The sequence below is a fragment of the Lagenorhynchus albirostris genome, chromosome 11 (assembly GCF_949774975.1).
Source record: "Lagenorhynchus albirostris chromosome 11, mLagAlb1.1, whole genome shotgun sequence".
NCBI lineage: Eukaryota > Metazoa > Chordata > Mammalia > Artiodactyla > Delphinidae > Lagenorhynchus > Lagenorhynchus albirostris.
This window is the reverse complement of record NC_083105.1, coordinates 80,119,651-80,143,067: the sequence shown is the minus strand read 5'-3', so window position 1 is coordinate 80,143,067 and position 23,417 is coordinate 80,119,651. Positions and strand designations below refer to the sequence as shown.

At 33.9% G+C, this 23,417-nt stretch overlaps 2 protein-coding genes across 11 annotated transcripts in view; one reads left to right on the top strand and one right to left on the bottom strand.

Moving 5' to 3' along the window:
* The window catches only part of FAR2 (fatty acyl-CoA reductase 2), a 137,534-nt gene extending 136,632 nt beyond the window's left edge, over nucleotides 1–902 (top strand). For all 8 annotated transcript variants that reach the window (XM_060166644.1, XM_060166640.1, XM_060166643.1 and 5 more), the window contains one exon: nucleotides 32–902. In XM_060166644.1, the coding sequence (XP_060022627.1) occupies nucleotides 32–194 (163 nt within the window). In that variant the 3' untranslated portion in view covers nucleotides 195–902. The remainder of the gene's footprint in view (nucleotides 1–31) is intronic.
* Nucleotides 903–6,882: 5,980 nt separating this feature from the next.
* The window catches only part of ERGIC2 (ERGIC and golgi 2), a 36,704-nt gene continuing 20,169 nt past the window's right edge, over nucleotides 6,883–23,417 (bottom strand). For all 3 annotated transcript variants that reach the window (XM_060166638.1, XM_060166639.1, XM_060166637.1), the window contains exons 7-14: nucleotides 19,703–19,804; nucleotides 18,195–18,290; nucleotides 16,127–16,182; nucleotides 15,128–15,226; nucleotides 11,688–11,785; nucleotides 8,705–8,867; nucleotides 7,549–7,631; nucleotides 6,883–7,379 (exon numbers count right to left, since the gene is read on the bottom strand). In XM_060166638.1, coding sequence (XP_060022621.1) covers nucleotides 7,317–7,379; nucleotides 7,549–7,631; nucleotides 8,705–8,867; nucleotides 11,688–11,785; nucleotides 15,128–15,226; nucleotides 16,127–16,182; nucleotides 18,195–18,290; nucleotides 19,703–19,804 — 760 coding nt within the window. In that variant the 3' untranslated portion in view covers nucleotides 6,883–7,316. The remainder of the gene's footprint in view (nucleotides 7,380–7,548; nucleotides 7,632–8,704; nucleotides 8,868–11,687; nucleotides 11,786–15,127; nucleotides 15,227–16,126; nucleotides 16,183–18,194; nucleotides 18,291–19,702; nucleotides 19,805–23,417) is intronic.

Genomic DNA, 23,417 nt, shown 5'->3' with positions numbered 1-23,417 from the left:
TTTGACTTTGGTTACATATGTCTGTTTCCAGGCTCCGAAATATTCACTACCTCTTTAATACCGCCCTCTTCCTCATCGCCTGGCGCCTTCTCATTGCAAGATCTCAGGTGGCTCGGAATGTGTGGTTCTTCATCGTGAGCTTTTGTTACAAATTCCTCTCCTACTTTAGGGCGTCCAGCACACTCAAGGTCTGAGAACATTTGGCGATCTCCTTTTGTTTGGAACCTCTCAGATACCTCTAAAACAGCAACTGTGGTTCTCAAGATTAGGTAGTAACAAATATGTCCAAGTCATTACCTGTCAAATGTGCTGTCATGTATTCATCCTTATTTCTTAACTATACATTTTTATTTCAGTGAGAGAAGGAAAGTCATATCCTAGCCTATAATCATACATATGTTAGGAAAACATTGTTTTCTAACACTCTATTCTATGCTCTTGAATATAAAACACCAAAGTACACCCATCTTCCCATAGTTAGCTTTTTCCTCCTTGAGAGGACTAATTTCAACTCAATAAACATGGAAGAATACATGGTAGAAGCTGAGCTATGCTAAAGAAAGGCAGCTCTAACCTTTGAACCATTCTAGTGTACTTAGTATAAAGGTTTAAAATCAAGGTAAGTAGAGGAAGGAAGGTCTCAACATCTTCACAAATGCTGTTAGAGAAATAATTCTCCACCGAGGTTTCTGCTTTCTTTTTGTGTTATACCATGGAGTCCTGGTTGAGGGCTGGGGGGAATTAGAAAAGTGGGTTCACATTTAACATTTTCCTTAACTATGCCCACTTCTGAAACCTAAAAAAAACCAAGAGGTGTAAATAATTATGTATAAAGTGAAGGCTCAAGCGTATTTTCATTGGGACTGTTTATTATGCTTTTAAGTAAAAATTAGTTCCCGTAATTTGAATTTGACCTCTATTATTTCTAAATCTTTTGAATCACCAGTTTTCCTGATAACCTCCTAAGGGTTTCCCTCTTCTTCACTAAAGTCTCCAAATCCTTTATATTTAAGTTTATATTGCTCAGGCCTCGATTAGAGATTACAGTGACTAATGTTAGAGGAAGGTCCTAGGCTAGAATCATGTAAAAACCCATTCCCCTGATCTTTGCCATTGAGGAAAGCAAAATTTCAAATAAAATTTTAAATGCTAGTTTTAGCTTTTTCTGTAAGTGGGGAAGTTTACTCTTTCACCAGGATTTGCTAGTATCTTCATCACTCCAGTTGCAGAGTGTTACCTGTAGAATGTGCAGCAGAAGAGGACAGACTTCATTAAGTGACTCTAAGTTTAGAGAACAGGTGTTGTTTTGTTTAGAAATATTTTATGTATAATGCAAATGAGTAAAAAACTAATCTCAAGATCCTATATTAATATAACTGTTATTCCAACTTTCCTCATATTTGAGAGATGAGTGCATGTTGGATTGCAGCATCTCGTGTTAAAAACATGGACTATGATTCAAATACAGTACCTGGGGCCTAAGCAACTAAAAAGAATCACAACTACTTGAAAATTACATGAGCATAAGATGTTAACGACAGTTATATTTATGCTCACTTTCTGAGATAACTGGTTAATACTCAGAAAGGCACACTAGGTGGCCGAAGTATACTAGGGCCATGAGGATGACTTCTAGCCCAATATTACTTGAGATTTTTCTGAACCTCATAAAGGGCATTTGGTGGGGACGCTTCTGGGCAGTGTCTTTCCCAATCTCATCTAAGTTCTGGGAACTACTTCCCAGGGCAGACAACCCAGTTCTGAAACAAAGTACCTGGATATCTTCAGTTTGAGATGTCTGTATGACATGTTTGAGTTACATTGATTAAGATACAAACTGTAGATAATGATAAAAATGAAATCAAGATACAATTCAATGAAATTGGACAAAACATAATAGTTCTAAGAATTTACTATCTTTTGATTATTTTATGTTTCACCAATTCAATAAATTCCACTGATCAAGTATTCACATTTTGACTTGATTAAATGAAAATTTGAATTAAAAAATGGTTTCCTCTCTTCTAGTGTTACTGCAGTTGATCTCCCACCTCCTCCCTAGAAAAATGATATAATCTAAATAAACTACCAGTTGAATATAAATTAACACATACCCATAACGCTTCATTTTTTTCAGACACCATTAATAGGGTTACATTTACATGTTGAAGCATGTTCTACCCGTGACATTAGAGAAATGACATGAATAAAGTTCTCTTGTGATGATTAAGCAGCTTGTGATGATTAAGCAGTAAAAGTAGGTATCTGCATGAAAGAAAATCTCTAGTTATTTTACATCAAGACCAAGTGAAACTAATTTGAGCGCCTAATATATACACTCCAATGAGAAAGAACCTTCTACTTTGGGGAAGAAGGGGGACAGTGAGGACAAAGAAAAGCTTATGTTTAAAAAGAAGTTTTGGTAATCCCTATATTCTGCACCCATAAGATATATGATACAGTAACAAACAGAGTTGAAGACAGTCACCACCTGAGGCAATTAATACTAGAAAAAGTTGAGGCAGATGAGCACACAAATCAGAAAAACATTTCTCACATTTTACACTAACCTAACGTCATCTCCAGTTAACAGCTCACTTTAATAAACTGATTTAGAATCTCAAGGTAAATAGACTGATCTGAGAAGGGACTAATACCCAAATAGTGTGTTATCTCACAGTGAACATAACAATTAAAGTACGTCAGCCTAAAGCTTCCAAAAACATCAATAATTTTTAAAGTTCATGTGAATCACATGCAAATTTCCACACAGCTATTTTTCTCTGTAACTGCAAATCTAATAATTATATTCTAGGAACATAAGCAATTGCCTAGAGTAAAAAGTAATGACTGTCCCATGTGCCCACAAAGAGATATGGAAAAATGCTCACTGCCTAGATTACTTTTAAAAAATATTTTTAAAAATTACAAAATAGGGCTTCCTTGGTGGCGCAGTGGTTAAGAATCCACCTGCCAATGCAGGGGACACGCGTTCAAGCCCTGGTCCGGGAAGATCCCACATGCCACGAAGCAACTAAGCCCGTGCGCCACAACTACTGAGCCTGCACTCCAGAGCCCGCGAGCCACAACTACTGAAGCCCAGGCGCCTAGAGCCCGTGCTCCGCAACGAGAAGCCACCGCAATGAGAAGCCCTCACACCGCAACGCAGAGTAGCCCCTGCTCACTGCAACTAGAGAAAGCCCGCGTGCAGCAACGAAGACCCAAGGCAGCCAAAAATAAATAAACTAAAATATATTTTTTAATTACAAACTAAAAATAGAAATTGCTGGTTTTAGGGATGTAACTGGCTTGAAAGACAGGAATGCCCTGTGAGGTGTAGATACAATTATGACAAAGGATATGTAACTGAAATTGAGTTTTAATAGCTAGAAACAGCTCTCTTAACACACAGGTGAACATTTTATGTGTGTCCCTACTTTATTTGAAATAGCAGTTCCAAGCTGGAACTGTGAATCGGTTGGGGAGATGTGGGGTTGGGGAACTTTCATCAATCCTAGAAAAATATCTTAAAGAAATTAAAGGTAAGTATAATACAAGAAATCACCAAATTGACTTGCATAGTTGCTTGGAAACAGAATTTACAAAATATTCATTACATAACTATATGCCGTGTTGCTGAAGGTCTGCTTTAATATGTAGCTTTCATCAATGTACACTTTCCCCCCACACCTTCTGAGTTTTACCTTAAAATCATTACACAAATAGCATAAATGAGTTACGATGTTTGGAAGAATTGTTCATCTAATTTCTTTTGATAAATATCCAGTACAACTTGGAGTTGCTGAAACAAAACTATTAAATGTTTTGCTGATTATAATCTGCTTACAGCTTTATAAACTTGAGTCAACTGCTCAATTTTCATCACTCGTCCATTCATAACACGAAAAATACAGAATGAATCCAATCTCATACAACAATTTAGCTCCATCTGAAGCAAAGGAAATGTAACTGAGTGATAAAGATTGCTGTAGTTTTCCTAAAAGGAAAAAGAAAAATATGAGGAACTGAGCCTTATTTGGGGGTACATGATCGTAAAGGGACAAAGAAGTTGTACAATTTATTTTATTTAGAGTCCAAATGTTCAGGATTGAGACACTAAATGAGTCTTTTATGGTTTTTTTCTCTTAAAACAACACAATAAAAAAACTACAAGAAAACCAAAAAATCCAAGGCAGTTTGTTTCCTACTCTTAAAATAATGATAAGTGATACTGTCACTAAAATATTTCAAAAGGGCTGGGGGGGGACTACAATAAAGAAATTACTTGGATATTACTCCAGACATCATACCATAAGGTAGTGAACAAATAGTGATCTATTTGGATAGTGCTGACAAAAGGTGACTCACTTTGAAGGTTTGCTACAGCTCCAAATAGAAAGGGAGGAACTTAAGTACTAGGTTAAAGGGCATGATGAGATTTTAAAGATCCTAAGAGTCATGTTTAAGTAATTTTTGAACATTCAAAATTATGCATCTCGAACTGAAGTTTAAGATTCAAAATTTTAAATTTTGAAGCAAGGGGGTTGCATATAAATTTATTTTGTTACTTGAATTACTAACCTAAGACATAAAAAGACAACGCATAACATATGTCTACTTATACCATTAAAAAATTAGGAGATCTTAGTCATTCCTTTATGAATTCCAAAGTTAGTTAAAGATTGTAAACTTTGTCTGCATTAGTAAATTATTTATTATAAAAATTCAGTGCTTTATATCATAAAATGTATACGAGAAAAGTGTAGTATTAATCACCTAAGTTGAGAATTAGAAATAATTTTGTATTTCTCATATTGAGTTAAGCTTTTACCAGGAGGTAGTCTGAGGTGTACAAATACTGTAGCAGAGAATTATTCACCTAAACGTTTCATCTCCTTTTATAGGCCAATATATGCAAACACAGTTTTAAAAAAAAACACATTTCACATAATTTGAGATCTCAACTCTTAAAAATATTTAGGACGGAATATATATATAGATATTATGAATGCCCTAATAAAGAGAATTGAGTAATAAAGTTGGGTATCCTACTGGAGGCACCCCAGGCACACACCAAGGCTACATAATAGGCCAGTACAGTGTTCTCTGCAATGGAGAAGAAACACTTGGTGAGGTCAAAAACTCCTAATAAATCCTAACATGCAAGTATACTTCATCATTCATCATACAATGGGCTGGTCAGAATCTTAATACTTTGATTGCCTCAAATCTGACCCTATTTGAGGAGTTTCAGGTGGAAACCTTTCTTAAATTTTAAAATGGAAATCAATGGCAAAGTAGGATTTTGCTTCAAAGAAATTCCTTTTATAGTCAGTTTTAATGGGACAGATTAATTCCATTAAAATTTTAATATGGTATTTGGAAAACACAGAAACAATTAAAAATCATATATAAGTACGAGAATAATTTTTAAAATCCTTCTTAAAGATACTTAACTGTCATAATCCTAACTGAAAGAAAATAATTCTAAATCAATATTTTTCCTCCTATTAAAAAAAAAACCCTGAAACTTAATTGAACATTCTGACAAGCAGATTCACAGAACCGACATTCAGTCTAAAACAGCTAAAATTTTAATTCTAATTAAAATTCCTTTTCCTAGTCTACCTTCATTGGAAATAATATCTGAAGAAAAGAAATGAGAAATACGGAGACGACCATTCATTATTTGGAATCTTCTGAATTCAAAAACCTTTCAAAGCATGTTTGTTACCTATATTAATCAGTTAATTTAATGGCTCAGTGATAAACTGTATATCTTAAACAATGACACTTTTTATTATCTGCAAAATACCATTCCACATAAGCTTGAATGAAAAGTAGTTTTATCAGTATTTCTCCTTCTCTCCATTACATTATCTGCCCCAACTGTTTGACTTTTCTTTTACCTTTGAAAAGAATGCAATTTGAAAAACTCTAACTTGTGATGGCCTGTTCTCTAAAAACCACCATTTTAAATCTTGTCTTTTAGTCTTGGCCTTGTTACTTACCTGGAATTTTGTCTCCCCCTTTCCCTAAATGACTTAAACCATGAAGACTGGTTGATGATTCCTCTACTATCATTAAGTATTACAAAATGAAAAATGATATTGGCACACATATTCCAAATTTAGTTTTTAACAGCACCTGAGTGATATACCCCTCTCATTATTTTCAATCTTTTATAGTGTATAAATTTAAAATCAATCCTTAAATAGTAAGAAAGCTAGACCAACACAATCTAATACAAAATCAATCACATTCAGGACATTCTGAATGCAGATACTTCTTTCATAATACAGTTTTACAGTTTAACGGACATTGTTTAATATTATAATCTCTCAGATCTGACATTATCTTGTCTTACTTAAATATTTGCCTCATGCTTCTATTTTATTTAAAGTTACCCTGTTGCCCACTCACCACAACACACACAAAATATGCTACTTATCCTCTTAATCTTTTACAGACTGGTAATTTTCATCATTAGTAGTTGATCTTTTTATTACTCACCCCCTGTTCCCAAAGTATACCAATAATAAGGATCAGATTAGGAAACTTAGCATTTTTTTTAAACATGTGCTTTCTTCTCCCTGTATAAGTGCCCACTATATAATTTGTGAATGATACCTCTGTTACATATTATAGCATCTATGTACCTGCCCCTGTAAGAATTCACCTTAGTCTTTCACGATCCTGCCCTGATCAGAAAAGTCAATCGCCAGAGTTTAAAGAAAAGCAGTAACCGTCCTAAGACTGAATTATTGGATAAATGGTCTTGTCGTTATGGCTTAACAGTAATATGGCTATAACACAGGGGCCCCACCCTCTCTTCCTTTATTAACAATGTGACCTGACCACACTTTTTAAAGTCTAGACTAGTTTTCCACATGTTTTACATATTTTATTCTGACATCATATCTTTTAAAAACAAACAGATGCAAACATTTGCACTTATCAATGCCATTTTCTTTAGATGTGGTTTGACTTCTTCCTTCAGGCTCTTTGTCATCAAGAAGCAAGGTTTGATTTCGATACTGCCGTTGCTATGAAAATATCAGAAGGGGTCATCTTCAACGCAATATTCCAGTTGGGCTTATTCACTGATTAGATTAGCTGTATAATTTCTTCTAGGACATTTGTAACAGACACAACACACATAGGATTTCAGTTTGGGTTTTTTTCTTTTTTTTTTTTTCCCCTAGGGTGATTCCTGCTTCTCATTCATACTTTCTTTTCTTTGAATATATTGCACAATATTTTATTATTAAAAACGTTTTACAGACAAAAAGTTTTTCTCCTTTACTTGGGAGGTGCTAATGTGTATTATTTTCTAAAAGAGGTAAGTGGTTGTCTGTGTGGCCATCTTCAAAGGGAACCTAGGGAGGAATAAAAAGACCGAAGCATTAGTTTTATTCCTTACACTATTTCCTCTAAACACAACACTTTATTTTGGGCAATTTCTTTCTGGGCGCCAAGAGCTACTATTTAGATTTAACAATGATACTATGACTTAGAGATCAGCACCATTTATACTACACGACTTACAGAACTGACGGGTTTGTAGGCTCCAAGTCTGAAACGACAGTAAATTATTTCGACTATAAATTTTCCAATTCCATGTAACATGCCTGTAATAAAAAATAAGTTTATGTTTTTAATTAAATTATGTTTTTAATGAAATTTCTTCCTAAGTTATTCATTTCCTAATTTTGTAAGTAAGAATAAAAAACTATTATAAAGGAATAGATAAGGAAGGAAACAGTTTGCTTTATTCACTTCCACAGTCAAAAATATCAAGACAATTGAATTTTAAAATAAATGAATTTCTTTTCAAAATCACAAAGCCACATAATTCATGACCTTGACAAAGCAATCTTTTCAAAGGTGCTTAATATGTCTCACACCTACACAATTTTGAAAAATAAATACTACTTAGCACCATAAATTTAAATGAATCTAAATAAAGCAGTGATAAAAACTTTCATAAGAAAAGCTATTCATCCATTTTAAAAATATAATTCAAACTATATAAACTCCATGTAATATTAAATAGAGGTTAGGATAAAAAAGGAACTGTTTCCTTATCTATTATACTCAACTATCAAATTTTCACAATTACAATTCTGCAAGTTATCTTTGAGAGAATCCCATAATCTTATGGCGAAAAGACCAAAAGTCATAAAAACATCACTGACTAAAAATTTGGTTTCACATATTTCATAGTTCAACATACCATAAAATACAATTTTACATTGTGTACAGTTAAAAATACCTTAACGGAAAAAGAAAATTTACATTCAAAGTATCTACTATTTCTAGGCATTTTCTCATCTAATCCTATAACACACTTGCAAGTTAGATATTATTATTCTCATTTTTATATAGAGAAAACAATTTCAGAAAATTTAGGTGACCTACACAAAGCTATCACCATGTAAATGACAGAACTTGGGTCCAATCCTAGGCTCTCTCTAGCACACTAAGTAATCTCCCATAAATCACTGAATGCAGTGAACTTAGTTATGTGTAACGCTTAATCAATACAATTTTTGAGGTTTGAAATTAAATCTTAAAGAAAAAGTTCTTTAAGTATCAAAACATGAGAATGTGTATATTTCTTTCCCTTTTAAGTAAAAGCATCTTGATTTTTAATGTTAGCAGAACTTTTAGAAATTAGACAAAAAAAGGAATGAATCTTAACCTGTTGTTGAAAAGATTCCTCCAACAATACCACAAAGCCTTACAAAAAACTGCCAGAATGGCATATGCTCCTCAGTAACTGTCACCATAAGAGAGCTGAGATCATATTTCATAAAAATCCCAGAGACTCCATGGCTGCCTGCAGCATGGTTAATGACACGTTCCTAAAGGAAGGCAAAAGGAAGGGGAGAGAGAGGAGGAAGAGACAAACAGGATTCACATCATTAGGTTACTTGTATACAGTCAATATGAAGCCCTCCAGCCCTCCTGAACAAGAGGGACATCCAAATCTCTTTATGAATTGTCCTACTAGACCAAGCTCTCCAGAAATAAGCAAATTATTCTGTATTCTTTGTATGGTTAGCTTTTGAGGCAATCAAAAGAACAGAATCATTTTTTACTGTTTTCTCAAAAAGGTCACTTTACATCTACAAGGTTTCTACTAAACTCAAGAGTTTATATGGCACATTCCTCATTGACCAAATCAATGAAAACTACATTCCTATTTTGACATACTTTTTGTATTATTTCTTTGCTAAGAATTTACAAAATAATTCTATCTACTTCCTGTCATTTGAATGATAAGATTTAAAACCAATTTCAATTGCTGTTGTTCATTTTAAACTATATGAGATGGAGTACAGGAAGAAAACATAATACATTAATTTGAAAGATATCAATATCTGAGCTACTGGTTCAGTTTTTAAAGGAAATTTTTCTTGAAAGGAGCGTAACTAAAATTATAAACCTACCACAGTGTGCACACTGAGTGAGAATATATTGTTTCATTCCATTCTGTTTACACTTCAAAACTCAAGTTTGCAAATTTCTATTATAGCATGAAACAACTATGCTACCACAGTGCTTTGCTATGATTTTTGTGTCAGGCCCTACCTGTTTTTACTAAGCTGTAACTAAACTGCAAGCTTTAAGAAGACAAGTAACGTGGGAAATTAAAACAATTTCATGTGGGCATTACAAAACCTCTTCGCCTATTAGCACAACAGAGCCTTATAAGCCATTGATCAAGTTTCCAATATAAAGTGACTTCATCTTTAAGTTCTGATAAGTTCAATATTTTGCCAAAATTATAAATATATTGTCATCACCTATGTGAGTGGATATTGTTTTAGGGATCACGGTGTCTACATAACAAAAGACTCATAATGATTTGCTTTTGGTCTAGGACAAATGAAGGTCAGCCCTGTCCTTCTCATCCTCCACTCTACCAACTCCAGTTACTCCTTTTTTTTTTAAAGTGAAATACAACCACTGTAGTTGTCCTATCAGTACTAACACATCCCACAAAGGTCAAATGCTCTGTGATTCTTTTTTATTTTTCTTGTTAATTTATTTTTGTTATTTAAAATACATCCTGGAGATAATTTCATATCAGTATACAGATATCTTTCTCTCTCTTTTTTTTAAAGTTGCATGTTCCTCCATTGTGTCGATGTATCACTTGGGTTGCTTCCAGTCTTCTGTCATTACAAGTAACAAAACAAATAATCTCATATACAACATCACTTTTTTTCCACCGTATCTTTGGATTTAATTTCTAGAAGTGGGATTGCTGGGTCAAAAGGTAAATGCATATGTCATTTTGCAGATATTGCCAAACTCCCTTCCAAGAGACTATGCCATTTTCCTTAGCAATGTATGCATGCCTGTTTTCCCCAAAGTCGTGCTGCTGTGTAGACTGCCTGACCTTCAGGTGTTGCCAACCTTAGTGAGAAATGGTTATCTCCCCACCCATAAAGAAATGCTAAAAAGCACAATATATACTTGTAGACACTTTACCTAGTTTACCTAGTTTCTCTTTCTCTCTGCATGTGAGCATGCGCATGCGCACACACACACACACACGGAGTTACACATACTTGATTTTTCCTCCTGAACCATTTGAAAAGTTATAAACACATGACACTTCACCCCTAAAAACTTTAGTATTTAGTTTCCCAAGAATAAGGAAAACTCTACAATTACTGAGGACATAGTCAACACAAGTTATAAGACTAGCAAAAGAAAATTTCATATGGAGGAAAGCAAATTTTATTTTATTTTTCTTTTTTTTGCTGTACACGGGCCTCTCACTGCTGTGGCCTCTCCCATTGTGGAGCACAGGCTCCAGACGCGCAGGCTCAGCGGCCCTGGCTCACGGGCCCAGCCACTCCACGGCACGTGGGATCCTCCTGGACCGGGGCACAAACCTGTGTCCCCTGCATCGGCAGGCGGACTCTCAACCACTGCGCCACCAGGGAAGCCCGAAAGCAAATGTTTAAAAGCACTTAAATTCTGGAATTCTTCTGGATACTAGTATTTGAATATTCACCATTCTTGAACACAATAAGAAAACATAGCTTATAAAAATAAAAAATTAACAACAAAAAGAATGAAAGAAAGAAAGAAAACATGGTCCCAGAGTAAGTGAGAAATCTGTTAAACTGCCCAATTCCAAAATTCTGCTTCTCATTATCAATATTTACTTATAAGGCCACTCCACCCTAAGGTTGCAGAATGTCTGTCCTCTCAATCAGATGAATATGAAGCCCTAAATTAGGAAGGCAAACCCTCTAAATCTGCTATCTGAGTCACAATAACCATGCGTGTCCCAGGGTAGATACATTAAGTAAAAAATAAATAACAGAGAAATCAGAAAATCTGCTGGCAGATTAAAAAAAACTGCTTATACCAGTACATGGGAAAACAAGTATTAAGATATTAAGAGTAAAATAATTAATATCATAGTTTAATAATTTTTTACTAATTGAATGGAAAACATTCCAGATTTTTTAAATCTACTTCTTTTCTTACTCTAAAACATACTTAATACCCATTTCTGATATTTTATTGACTTAAAATAAAATGTCAATGCATTTCAAATTTTAAATGGGGGAGGGCATTACCTGAAACTCCAAACTAATTTTGTAGCGGGACTATAAAATGCTTTAAAAAAATAATTTTACCAGTTGGATTCAACTTACCCTTTCTGTCACAGAAAACTGATGGGTGTCTGCTGAAATTTTGTATGTATGTAGTTTTGTTGGCACGATTGTAATAAAATATTGGAACATCTGGTTGTCTAGAATAAAAACAAAATGTAGGTTTTTTTCATCAATCCAGTAGCAATGAAACTACTGCCAAATACATCAGCCTTCTATTAAATACATCTAATCTGAAATTTAATGCTACTTATAACTTAATGTCTAACAAAAAAATATTATAAAAGAATCAATGAAAGCAATATATTCACATTTGGTAAAACAAGTTCTCAGTAAGCATAAAACAGTCACACAGACACACACACACATCTATTACAAGATGTCAAAAAAGATGAGCTAGTTATCTAGTTAGATATCTTTTATAATCATTATCATCCTTTTATAAAATATGGAAAATAAAAGCATTTCTTTATAGTACAGAAACTAATAAAAATAAAGCTATAATAGCATAACCACCACAAGACACATTTTCAGTTTCTACTAATATCTGAACAGAAATAAATAAACCAAAACTGAATTAGCTATTGGATATATAAACCAAAATGTAGCCTCTGGATAAATACAAAGAATCAATACTACAGTAGGAAAATAAGCAAAGAAACTACTCAATGATGGCCTGGGGTTACTACATAATCAAAATGATCATATTTATATAGTCATTAGGCATTTATAGGTTTAATACAAGTCATAAACACCAGTATATTACTAATTATTAATTAATTTTAAGCAATTAACAGTTCACATAATACAAAACATGTTAATTCTCTAGGTCTACATTCTAGAAAATTTAGAACCAGATACATCTATCTATAGTTTCAGCTAGGTTAAGTGAATAGGGCCTCATTACGTTTGCGATGTACTTCACGTCACATGGTGATAACTGTCTATGACAACTGAGTACATGAATAAAATATATAAGTTTTAAATGTATGGTTTGATAAATTTTGACAAATATTTTTATCCATACAATCACCACCACTATCAAAATATAAAACATTTTAATCACCCCAAAAAGTTCCTTTGAACCCCTTTTCAGTCAATCCCTTCTACCTCTGGTCCTAGGCCAACCACTAATCTACCTTCTATTGTTACAGACTTGTTTTGCCTATTCTAGAATTGCATATAAATGGAGGTATACAGTATGTACTTTCATGTGTCTAGCATGAATTAATTTTTATTTTTAGTTCCATCAGTTCAATTTCTCTGTCTCTTACCTCACTGTAATTCAGAATAGGAGAGGGAAAGTTAAAATTGTAGATAGAAGGGAGAGGTAAGACTAATGGTCTCTTCAACACTAACATTAAACAAGTTTCTAACAAAATAAGCAAAGCCTGTTTCAACTTCACCATTTCTTATTTCACCTACCACTATAACTACCACTTGTACCACTGTAACTTTCAAAAACATAAAACAGTTTTTGGCCAGTTCTATTATTAATTTCAACTTAAATCCTAAATATTACCACAGATAATGTTAGAGCAAAAGTGTGTCAACTTTGTCCACCACCAATAAATGGCTTATCAATTGTGGACGATCTTTCATCCTTTGAGCTGTTCTCTGATGTAAAGTGAACTGCTCAATCTGTGCTTATTTTTGAGGTGTTTTACAAATATCTCTATTACGTCATAAACAAAAATAAGCTGAAAATGAACGGAGAAGAAGGTGTTCAAGTATGAAGTATTTATGAAAAAGAAGATGAAATTGAGAGTGGTGAGGTTATAACCAATGCTGTACACATGGGTGGGATAATTAGACTTGAGGGAAAAAAATGAGAGACAAAGGAAATCTCACCACGTGCGGAATGAAGTCCAATGCAATGAACAGTAGCCAAAGCGGGTCAAAGAAACTTGACAGGGAAAATTGGAAACCTTTTAAGCTATGGAGAGAGAACTGCTGAAGACCTATTTGTCTAATATATAAGTCTGTTAGATAACTTAATGGCCAGGCAGGGGGAAAATGCTCTTGCATTAGATTTTGTTGCACGCCACAAATTGTTCCAAAGGTTATAGGTCTGTCCAAATCTGCACAGCATTAAACATGTCACTGCTAGGTAATCCCCTCAAAATTCCTACATGAAGGAGAGGGTAGTTACCTGAATCCAACAGATCTGTAATGCTGAATTTTTTCTTTATCGAAAAAGAGGCCCAGTAGAACATATATTAGGAAGGAGAAGAGTATACCTGCTTTAAAGTTTTGAATAACCTACTGACATTCATCTCATGCCATTTTATAAAATAATTCTAAACACCTCTTAGTCTTCCTGAACATGTAAATTTAAAGAGCCTTTTGAAAATTAATCTGTTCATATTTAGATCTGCTTCTTTACAAAAATGTATAGTTCATTTCAGCATCTTGAAACAAAGTACTAACCAACATGTTTTCAATTGCACATCTCTTGTAATATTTAATGTATTTTGGTGTAGAATGAACACATACTTAAAGATGAGATTACACAGAACAAAGCTTGTAATTCTCAGAATGTTTCTACTCACACATTTCCAAATTTAGTACTCTCAAGCTTCCTTGAGTGAAACATTCCCACACAAACATAAAATACTCATGAATTCTAAATAAAACATGTTTAATGTATCTGATTACAACACTATGCTAAAAGAGTAAAATACTGAAAAGAACATTAATAAATCTATTTGAATTAATAAAAAATGAAATCCTTAATTACAGTTTTGCAAAGGCTAGAATTCCTAGTGGCACAGGAAGCTTTAGACGTCCTTAAGGCATATAATATGACTATTTAAGAAGAAAGGCAACCAAAAATCTTCAAAAAACAAACATCAGAAACCAAAAAACCTTTTATTTCCTTAATAATCCATCCATATTTGCATAAACTGAAATTTTAAATGGAATAGATGGTTAAAACAAACAGTAATAAAAGGTATCTGTACTACTTCTGACTGTGTTAATACCAAACCATTCTAGAAGAACTCTAGGTTTCTGATGTTTGTAAAATTCTCTAGAGAGGTTTCTGATATGGTAAATATTGTATAGATTTTAGAACTCTGAACCTACACAAAGAAGATTTTTCTTATAATGTTCAAACTTTCTTTTGTTCTTATTCTTTCTTTGTTGAACATGGAAAAGCAGTTATGCCCTCTTAACACATTAACCTTTCATATACTTAGAGAGCCTTTAAATTCTACTCCTTCTCCTGACTACTTCTGACTAATTTCTTATTCTGTTCCATGGCTCATTTTTTACCATTTAAAATTCATCCACTACTAGAACAAATTCTCTTACACACATCTCCACTTAAAGATGATCAGCCATTTAAACCACTTCAAGATTTATCCGTTTATCTGTTACAAGGGGGTTAAGGAAGAGGTTTATTTAAAATGTATTAATATCAAAGTTATAAGAACTATTTGCTTACATGCAAATTCCAACAGTAATTATTAAATACTTACGATCGAATGCAATTTTTTCAGTTCCATCTAAAGGATTAATAATTCCTGGAACAAGCTCTCCAAAAGACAAATGATCTATTCTATGAGAAAAATTGTAAGCTAAGAGACAAAAAAAAAAAAAAAAAAATAAGTAGAGAAATTAAATTATTCAAAACTACATGTTACAGATTAGTTCACATTCTTACCTATTCTCAAATGAAAATATCTAAAATCTGCTGGTATAATAATATAGTATTTAAAAACATATTATTTTAAGAAAAATGCATGCAAGTATGTGGGAATTTTATGTATAGAGGTAAACACATTCTGATAAAATGCTATATCGCAAATTTCATAATTATATACAAATTAATATCTAAGAATTAATATGACATCTAATTCTGATAAACAAAAAAATAAGTCTTTTCTAGCCCAAATCATCATATAGAAACAGGATTGTGTTAGAAGAACTGAGATGATGTCCATGAAACTGATCAGATATATTTTTAATACACACTATTGCTTTAGCACATTTATGTAACTAAACTTGTTTTTTATGGAATTTATTACTTGTTTTTGTTGTCTAAAGGAGACTTTAAAAACTAAGTTTTATGATAATCATTACACAAAACTAACTTGAATACTTTATATATGTGTGTAAATGTCCATATTTAAATTTACATATTTAAACAAGTTTCAAATATATTCTCTTCACTATCTGTAAAAACTATCAGAAAAAAAAAAATCAGCAGAAATGTGTACTAAGTGATATAAAGCACACCAAGGGTGCTTCTCCCTACCTCAGCAACTTCTGAGCTATGGCTAAAAAGAAATATAGGTAGCTTAAAGACAAGAGAAAATGGATTAGTCAATAAGTTAGATCATTTATTTTCTCCTTTAGATATCTTCTTTCGGCATACCCCACTTCCAAAGCCCTACCTCGCACCTGCACTGAAAATTAAAAAACACACTTTTTTTGCAAGGACATCTTCACAGAAAGAAATTTCAGAAACTGCTTACAGTCGTGGTTGACAAGTGCTGCCAAGTGTGCATGACCTCGGGGATGTGGAATTGCCCTGAAAGGAGGAAAAAAAGATTAAAGTAATAACATTTAAATACATAACTAATTAAAATCATAAAGGGGATCTTTCCTAAGTTATATAATTTTCTTAGTATAAAATAATATAACAACATACTTGGCCCATGATTTAAGTAGGTAAATCTCATCTCAGTAATGCAATAAACTGGGGGTTGGCAAACGTTTTCTGTAAAGAGTCAGACAGTAAATATTTTAGGTTTTGTGGGCCAAGATGCAAAACTGAAGATATTATGTAGTTACATAACAAGAGAGAAAACAAATTTTTACAAACTTATTAATGAAATTCAAATTATAATAGTAGTGATTGAGTACTTTTTTGGAATCCAGGTATTTTTGCTGGGAGGTAACATTTTGCTTAACTGGGGTTTAGAGTTGACATTCCCTATTTTCAAAATCCCAGATAAGATAAGGATAGGATACAAACCAAATGCTTTTCCATTTGGCCTCTCTTATTGATAATATGAGTTATCACATGGAGAGGTAAGTGAAATTGAGAACAAAGGCCAAAATATAGAAGTTCTTCCAATATCTGTCAACGTTTCCCTCTTTCAGTTAGTTTTGGAGTAGGATATTGTTTTTATTCAGAAGTGCAATAAAACCTTCTAAATTTCTTTGAGCCAACTATCATTTGTTGACTATATGATACCAAGAAATTCTAAGGTTCCCACCTACAGGTTGGGGATGGAGAGAATAGGCCCTGGCAACAGTAACAAAACAACAAAACATGAATGTTAAGAAGAGTGGGATAACAAAGACAAAGCAGGGAATTCCCTGGCAGCCCAGTGGTTAGGACTCAGCACTTTCACTGCCGAGGGCCCAGGTTTAACCCCTGGTTGAGGAAGTAAGATCTCACAACCCATGTGGCACGGCCAAAAAAACAAAACAAAGACAAAGCAAATGCCTGATCTGATCACTGTAAACACTGAAATAATTTTGCATAGAAGTCTAATGCTGTCTCTATCTATTTAAAAAATCTCCAGCCACGCTCTGTCCTGCTTTATGGCCTTTCCCTCAGTCTAGATGCCATTCTCTCCTTTTATATATAAAATTCCTAACCATCCATTAGTGTTCAAAGGTTTCCCTCAATAAAGCCTCCACTGACTTGCAGAGTACGTCAGGTACCTTGTTATATAGTTTCTTATCAGCCATAGTTTTCCTTTATAACTTCAATACAACTATAATTAAATAATTATTAGTGTAATTCACTGTTTAAAATTCAGATTCTCTCACAGAATGTCAGCATCATAAGGGCAAAAACCCTTTCTCTGTTTTTCACTGCTTCATCTTTAGTATCTACCATGGTACTTTGCACATAGCAAGTACTCAAAAAATACTCTTCTTTTGCAATGAAGAATTGTTCAGCTTTGCAAGTCTAGATGGAAGGAAGGAAGGCAGGGAGAAAAGCAGAGAAAGAGAGAGGAGATAATCAGAGAATCTATTTATTCATTCAGGAATTCACCAAGTGTTTATTATATGACAGTTTCTGTGCTGGGTTCTGCTCATGAAGGCAGGTGGTCTGATATTTTTCCTTAACATTTACCCAATTTAACTTTATCCCAGACATATTTCTAACTACATCAAAATACTTGTCTCGTACTGGTCAGGGATTATATTTTGATGAGGATCACCAAAAGGAAAAACAAAACGAAAACCTAATATCCAACAAAATGAACAAATTAATGAAATGTCTAGGTAAGAGCTTTCTGGCTACTAAAACTTGGCAAGCTGAAGGTTTTAATTCATATTTACCTACAACTTATATACTTTAATATATGAAATATGACATGACTATTTTTCTTTTGTTTTGAAGCAGTAGTTTTTAAAGTTAGTAGTCTTCTCTATCCTGAGGTTGAAGGCTGAAGACATAAAAAATATACATTTTAAGAGTTCTCTAGTGGTTAGTTATATATTATTTGATTAACAAAGAATTTACTTTTAACCAAACTGCCAACTTGTTTCAAGTATTTTCAGTAAGTGAAAAGAACATACTTGCCCACAGTTATGTGAAAATTCCCTGCTACTTTATTGACATATAGATGACCACGAATTCTGCAAGCATCTGGAGGCTGTGATGAATCATCTTCCCTGTTACAAGATACATTTGAATTACTTACAGCGTATTCAATATAGTCACCATATTTCTGGTGAGAAAATTTTACAGATGGGAAAAAAAAAATCCCTAAAGACCAATTTTTAGATAATGTTCTAAATGTCAAAAGTAGAATAGCAGTTTTTTGAAGTCTACACTTTTATTTAAAAATATCTACAAAATGAAAAAAATTGTATAATTATTATATATATATATTATTTACACAAATATAAAATTTCAAGGTCATTCAAATTTAACCAGAGGACTAAGTCTAATGAGAGAAGAAAAATTAAAAGTAAAGAATTACTAGTCCAACAAAGACATGCTTTTATCATGTTTCTGGTACTTTAGGGGACAGGAAGCGTTGGGAAAAAGAATGAGTAAGGGAAGGGCATGCCACTTAACTTCAAATAGACAATAACATTTTCTTCCTAAGCAAATGTAAAACCTCTGTATATTTTTAAATTTAAATGATCATTTTCATGATTATAGCATTTCCAAATATCAGCTCTTCTAATCTATAAAAGAGACAAAAAGTGAAATAAAAACATGAAATTCCTAACAAAACTTTATACATCTTCATAATGGTAAATGAAATTAATTTGTTCTTAAAACCTAGTACAATTTTATATGAAGGTATACCATACACACATAAAAATGAAAATAACATTTGGGATAATCCTGATCAGTATCATAGGCCGTAAATTTAAGAGTAAAAAAGACATCTTGAGACTTCCCTGGCGGTCCAGTGGTTAAGATTCCGTGCTTCCACTGCAGGGGGTGCGGGTTCAATCCCTGGTTGGGGAACTAAGATCCCATATGCCGCACGGTGCGGCCAAAAAAAAAAAAAAGACATCTCATCATACAGAATGATTACATTTTCTCTAAGAAATATAAGATTCAGAGGAGTAAACCAATACTAAAATTATGTCACAATAAATTCTTTTTTTTTTTGTGGTACGCGGGCCTCTCACTGTTGTGGCCTCTCCTGTTGCGGAACACAGGCTCCGGACGCGCAGGCTCAGTGGCCATGGCTCACGGGCCCAGCAGCTCTGAGGCATGTGGGATCTTCCCAGACCAGGGCACGAACCCATGTCCCCTGCATCGGCAGGCGGACTCTCAACCACTGCGCCACCAGGGAAGCCCCAATAAATTCTTTTTTTTTTTTTTTTTGCTTTTGCGGTACGCGGGCCTCTCACTGTTGTGGCCTCTCCTTTTGTGGAGCACAAGCTCCGGAGGCGCAGGCTCAACGGCCACGGCTCACGGGCCCAGCCGCTCTGCGGCATGTGGGATCTTCCCGGACCGGGGCACGAACCCATGTCCCCCGCATCGGCAGGCGGACTCCCAACCACTGCGCCACCAGGGAAGCCCCCCAATAAATTCTTAATAGTCTCACAAAATCTCCCACCTTGGTGGAAGTGCTGTTGATGCACTTTTAAAAGCACTTTTAAAGATCACATCTTGAAGTGAATGTTCTTCTTGCAGTCTACTCTGAATCAGCTGTAGCATCCTAAATACAAAAACAAGCAATAGTTAACAAATACAGTAAAACACACAGAGAAAGCCAACACTATTTTAAAAATAACACAGGTAGTTGACTTAGCTAAGCCATACATTTATTATTACATAACTTTATTCTAAAATAAAGTCCCAAGTATTCTTTGGTCATTTCCTTGAAAGCAGGAAAAGTGAGGGAGTATGGCTAGAGGTGTAACAGCTGGGGTCCTTAAGTCTGTCTAATTCCATCAGTAATGAATGTGTGGACACTAATTACACGTCCATTATTGGTGGAATCAGGGTCACCAAGAAAGAACTTCTGTTCACCTGAATATCTAAATTCATCTTTCATGCATGCACGCAGCAATAACAAAATTCTTAGTTTTTGTCGGGCACTGAATAAAGTGTTACAGATACAAAGAATGAGACAAATAAGGGGCCACATAATAGATGTGATGGACTTAAAGGGGCAGATTACTGGGGGTTAAATCCACACAGGAGCATCCAATTTTCATTACAAACCAGGCCACAGTGACATTTAATATCACCTAGTGTCTGCCTTTTCCAAAGAAACCTGAACTTTATCCTATGACAAGACCATTCTAAACGAACTATTATATTCTACCTATAATTTTTAAAAAGAACATCAGCATATAAGGTATAGGATTATAGAGAACAAAGTATTCATTTGAGAACTCATCCTTAGATTTTCTTTTTAAATATACTTCGCCACTAAAAGCACATTAGTTGCTTGAAGATTTTTTTTTTACAAAATTGTTACATTTACATAACTCATGAAATTACTTATTCTGAAGAACAAAACCAAGAATAAAAGTATTTCTTCTCTCTAATATTTCTAACATTTTCAACAATAACTTTGTATCTTTAGATATAATCCTATTTTATATCCTTTAATCTATATCTTTATATAACTAACATCCAAAGTCACCTGTATCACAGTTCAAACTCAGCAAGTACAAAATTTACACCCAGAGGGAAAGGAGGGATGAATAGACAAAACCGGGAATTTTCAGGGCAGTAAAACTACAGGTACTGTAATGGTGAGTACATGTCATTATGTATTTGTTAAAACTCACAGAGTGTACTTCTCCAAGAGTGAACTCTAACGTAAACTATGGACTCTGGGCAATAATGATGTGTTCATGTAGGTGCATAGATTGTAAGAAATGTACTACTCTGGTGTGGGGTATTGATAACAATGGAGGCTGTACACGGGTGGGGGCAGGGGATATTTGGGTACTCTGTACTTTTCACTCAGTTTTGCTGTAAACCTAAAAATACTCTTAAAAAGTCTTTAAATATATATATACACATACATACACACACATAAATAACTTGGAAAAATTATTAACAAACATAGGAACTTAAAGAAGAAGCAAATGTAAATCAGAATATATTTCACATCCCATCATAATGATATAATAAACATTTTTTAGAAGTGCAAGCGAGAGATAAAGATAAAATACGTATGTACCACCCACTAAGAACACTGGTAACAGGCCTATTTAAAATAAAAAGTCATTTTTATACTGTAAATTTAGTATAAATAAAAAACAGTAATCAGGAAGGCTATGTCTAGGCTTTGAGATTTCCTTTTACTAAAGGAAAGAGATTAATTGGGATCCTAAATATTTTAAGAAAGCAGAACAATTGAAAGACAACTTAAATATCTTTTAGCAAATTCTACAGGTAAAGAACGTTTTGGTATGCACATTATTCAGGTTGTTAGGTCTCAGGCATCTCTAGTCCATTCAAGAATATTTGTTTAGAAGCAGAACATGGTAATCTAGCCCATCTTCAGATTTACATGTACAAAGACTTAAAATCTTTAGCTCTAATGCTAACAGAAATTGAAAGCTTCATATTTTTGCATGTCTTGTATTTCCAGAGTTCAACTTTTATTGCTTGGTCAGTGGGAAAAGAGGTTGATGACACCAAAGTGTGTGTGTGTGTGTGTGTGTGTGTGTGTGTGTGTGTGTGTGTGTGTGTGTGTGTGTGTGTGTGTGTGTGTGTGTGTGTGTGTGTGTGTGTGTGTGTGTGTGTGTGTGTGTGTGTGTGTAACTTCTGCCTCAAATATACCAATAAATACCCAAGTTTATATTCCATATATAAAAGGATGTAGAAAATTCTACTACGATGGAAAATGTCTATCATTTTAACAGTAAAAACACAATCTCTTCTCTCACTTACTACTAGTCTTGAACACTAAATAAAATTCTAGATGAAAGGAGACTTCTCACTTTAACATTTCTGGAATAAAGTAATGTATTTCATCTCTGGATGGCTCTCTACTAAAAGCGCTAGAAGCCCAGAGACACCTAATATTCAGTTATTTTGTTCAATACATTCGTTTCAACTTTAATTTTAAAAGCTCTCCAAATGGTGAAAGTAGAAATTAAAAGAGAAAGGCCTTTGAAATGTACTTAGGGACTAGAAAGAAAAAAAAAAAAAATGGGTAAAAAAATTTTTTTATAATAATCTTAAATTAGGTAATGACTTTTTAAGCATAAGACATAGTGTAGAAAACAAAAAGAAAGAAAAGAGTGGGGATGGGGTAACTATTTAAAACAAAGAACTAATTTCTTTAATATACAAAAAATTGGGCTTCCCTGGTGGCGCAGTGGTTAAGAATCCACCTGCCAGTGCAGGGGACATGGGTTTGAGCCCTGGTCCAAGAAGATCTCATATGCCGCGGAGCAACTAAGCCTGTATGCCACAACTACTGAGCCTGCGCTCCACTCTAGAGCCCACGAGCCACGGCTACTGAAGCCCGTGTGCCTAGAGCCCGTGCTCTGCAACAAGAGAAGCCACTGCAATGAGAAGCCCAGCACCGCAATGAAGAGCAGCGCCACCCCCACCCCGCTCACCACAACTAGAGAAAGCCCTTGCGTAGCAACAAAGACCCAATGCAGCCAAAAAACAAACAAAACAAAACAAAAAAAACAAAAAATTATTTAAAGTTATTAAGAAAACAACCAAGCAAAATGGGCATACGGCATGAGCAATTAGTTTCACACACACAAAAATACAAATGGGAAAAAAATAATCCACAGATATTAGACTGATTTACAAAAAAATGCTAACTAAAACAAGTACAATACCAGTTTTCACCAATCAAATTGGCAAAAATAAAAAAAGTCTGGTTATACCCACTGTTGGTGAGGTTGTATAGAAACAAGTACTCTCACATACTGATAGCTTTGGAATATAAATGAAACTATTTGGGGAAGATGTTTGGCATTATCTATCAAAATTTTTTTCCAGTTTTACTAATATATAACATTGTATAAGACTAAGGTATAAACATATGATTTGACAGATGTATATATGTGAAATGATTACCACCATAAGTTTAGTTAACAACCACCACCTACCTCACCATTACAAATTTTCTTCCTTGTCATGAGAACTTATCAAAACATTAAATATACTCTAAGAGATAAATTTCTTTTCTAGAAACTTTATATACATATACATATATTCACTCAAGTACATGAGGAATATATATATATATATATACACACACATTCACACAAGGAATTAGATTCAAGAATTTTCACTGAGCATTGATATTAGAATCTTTGCAAGCAATCTAAATGCCCATC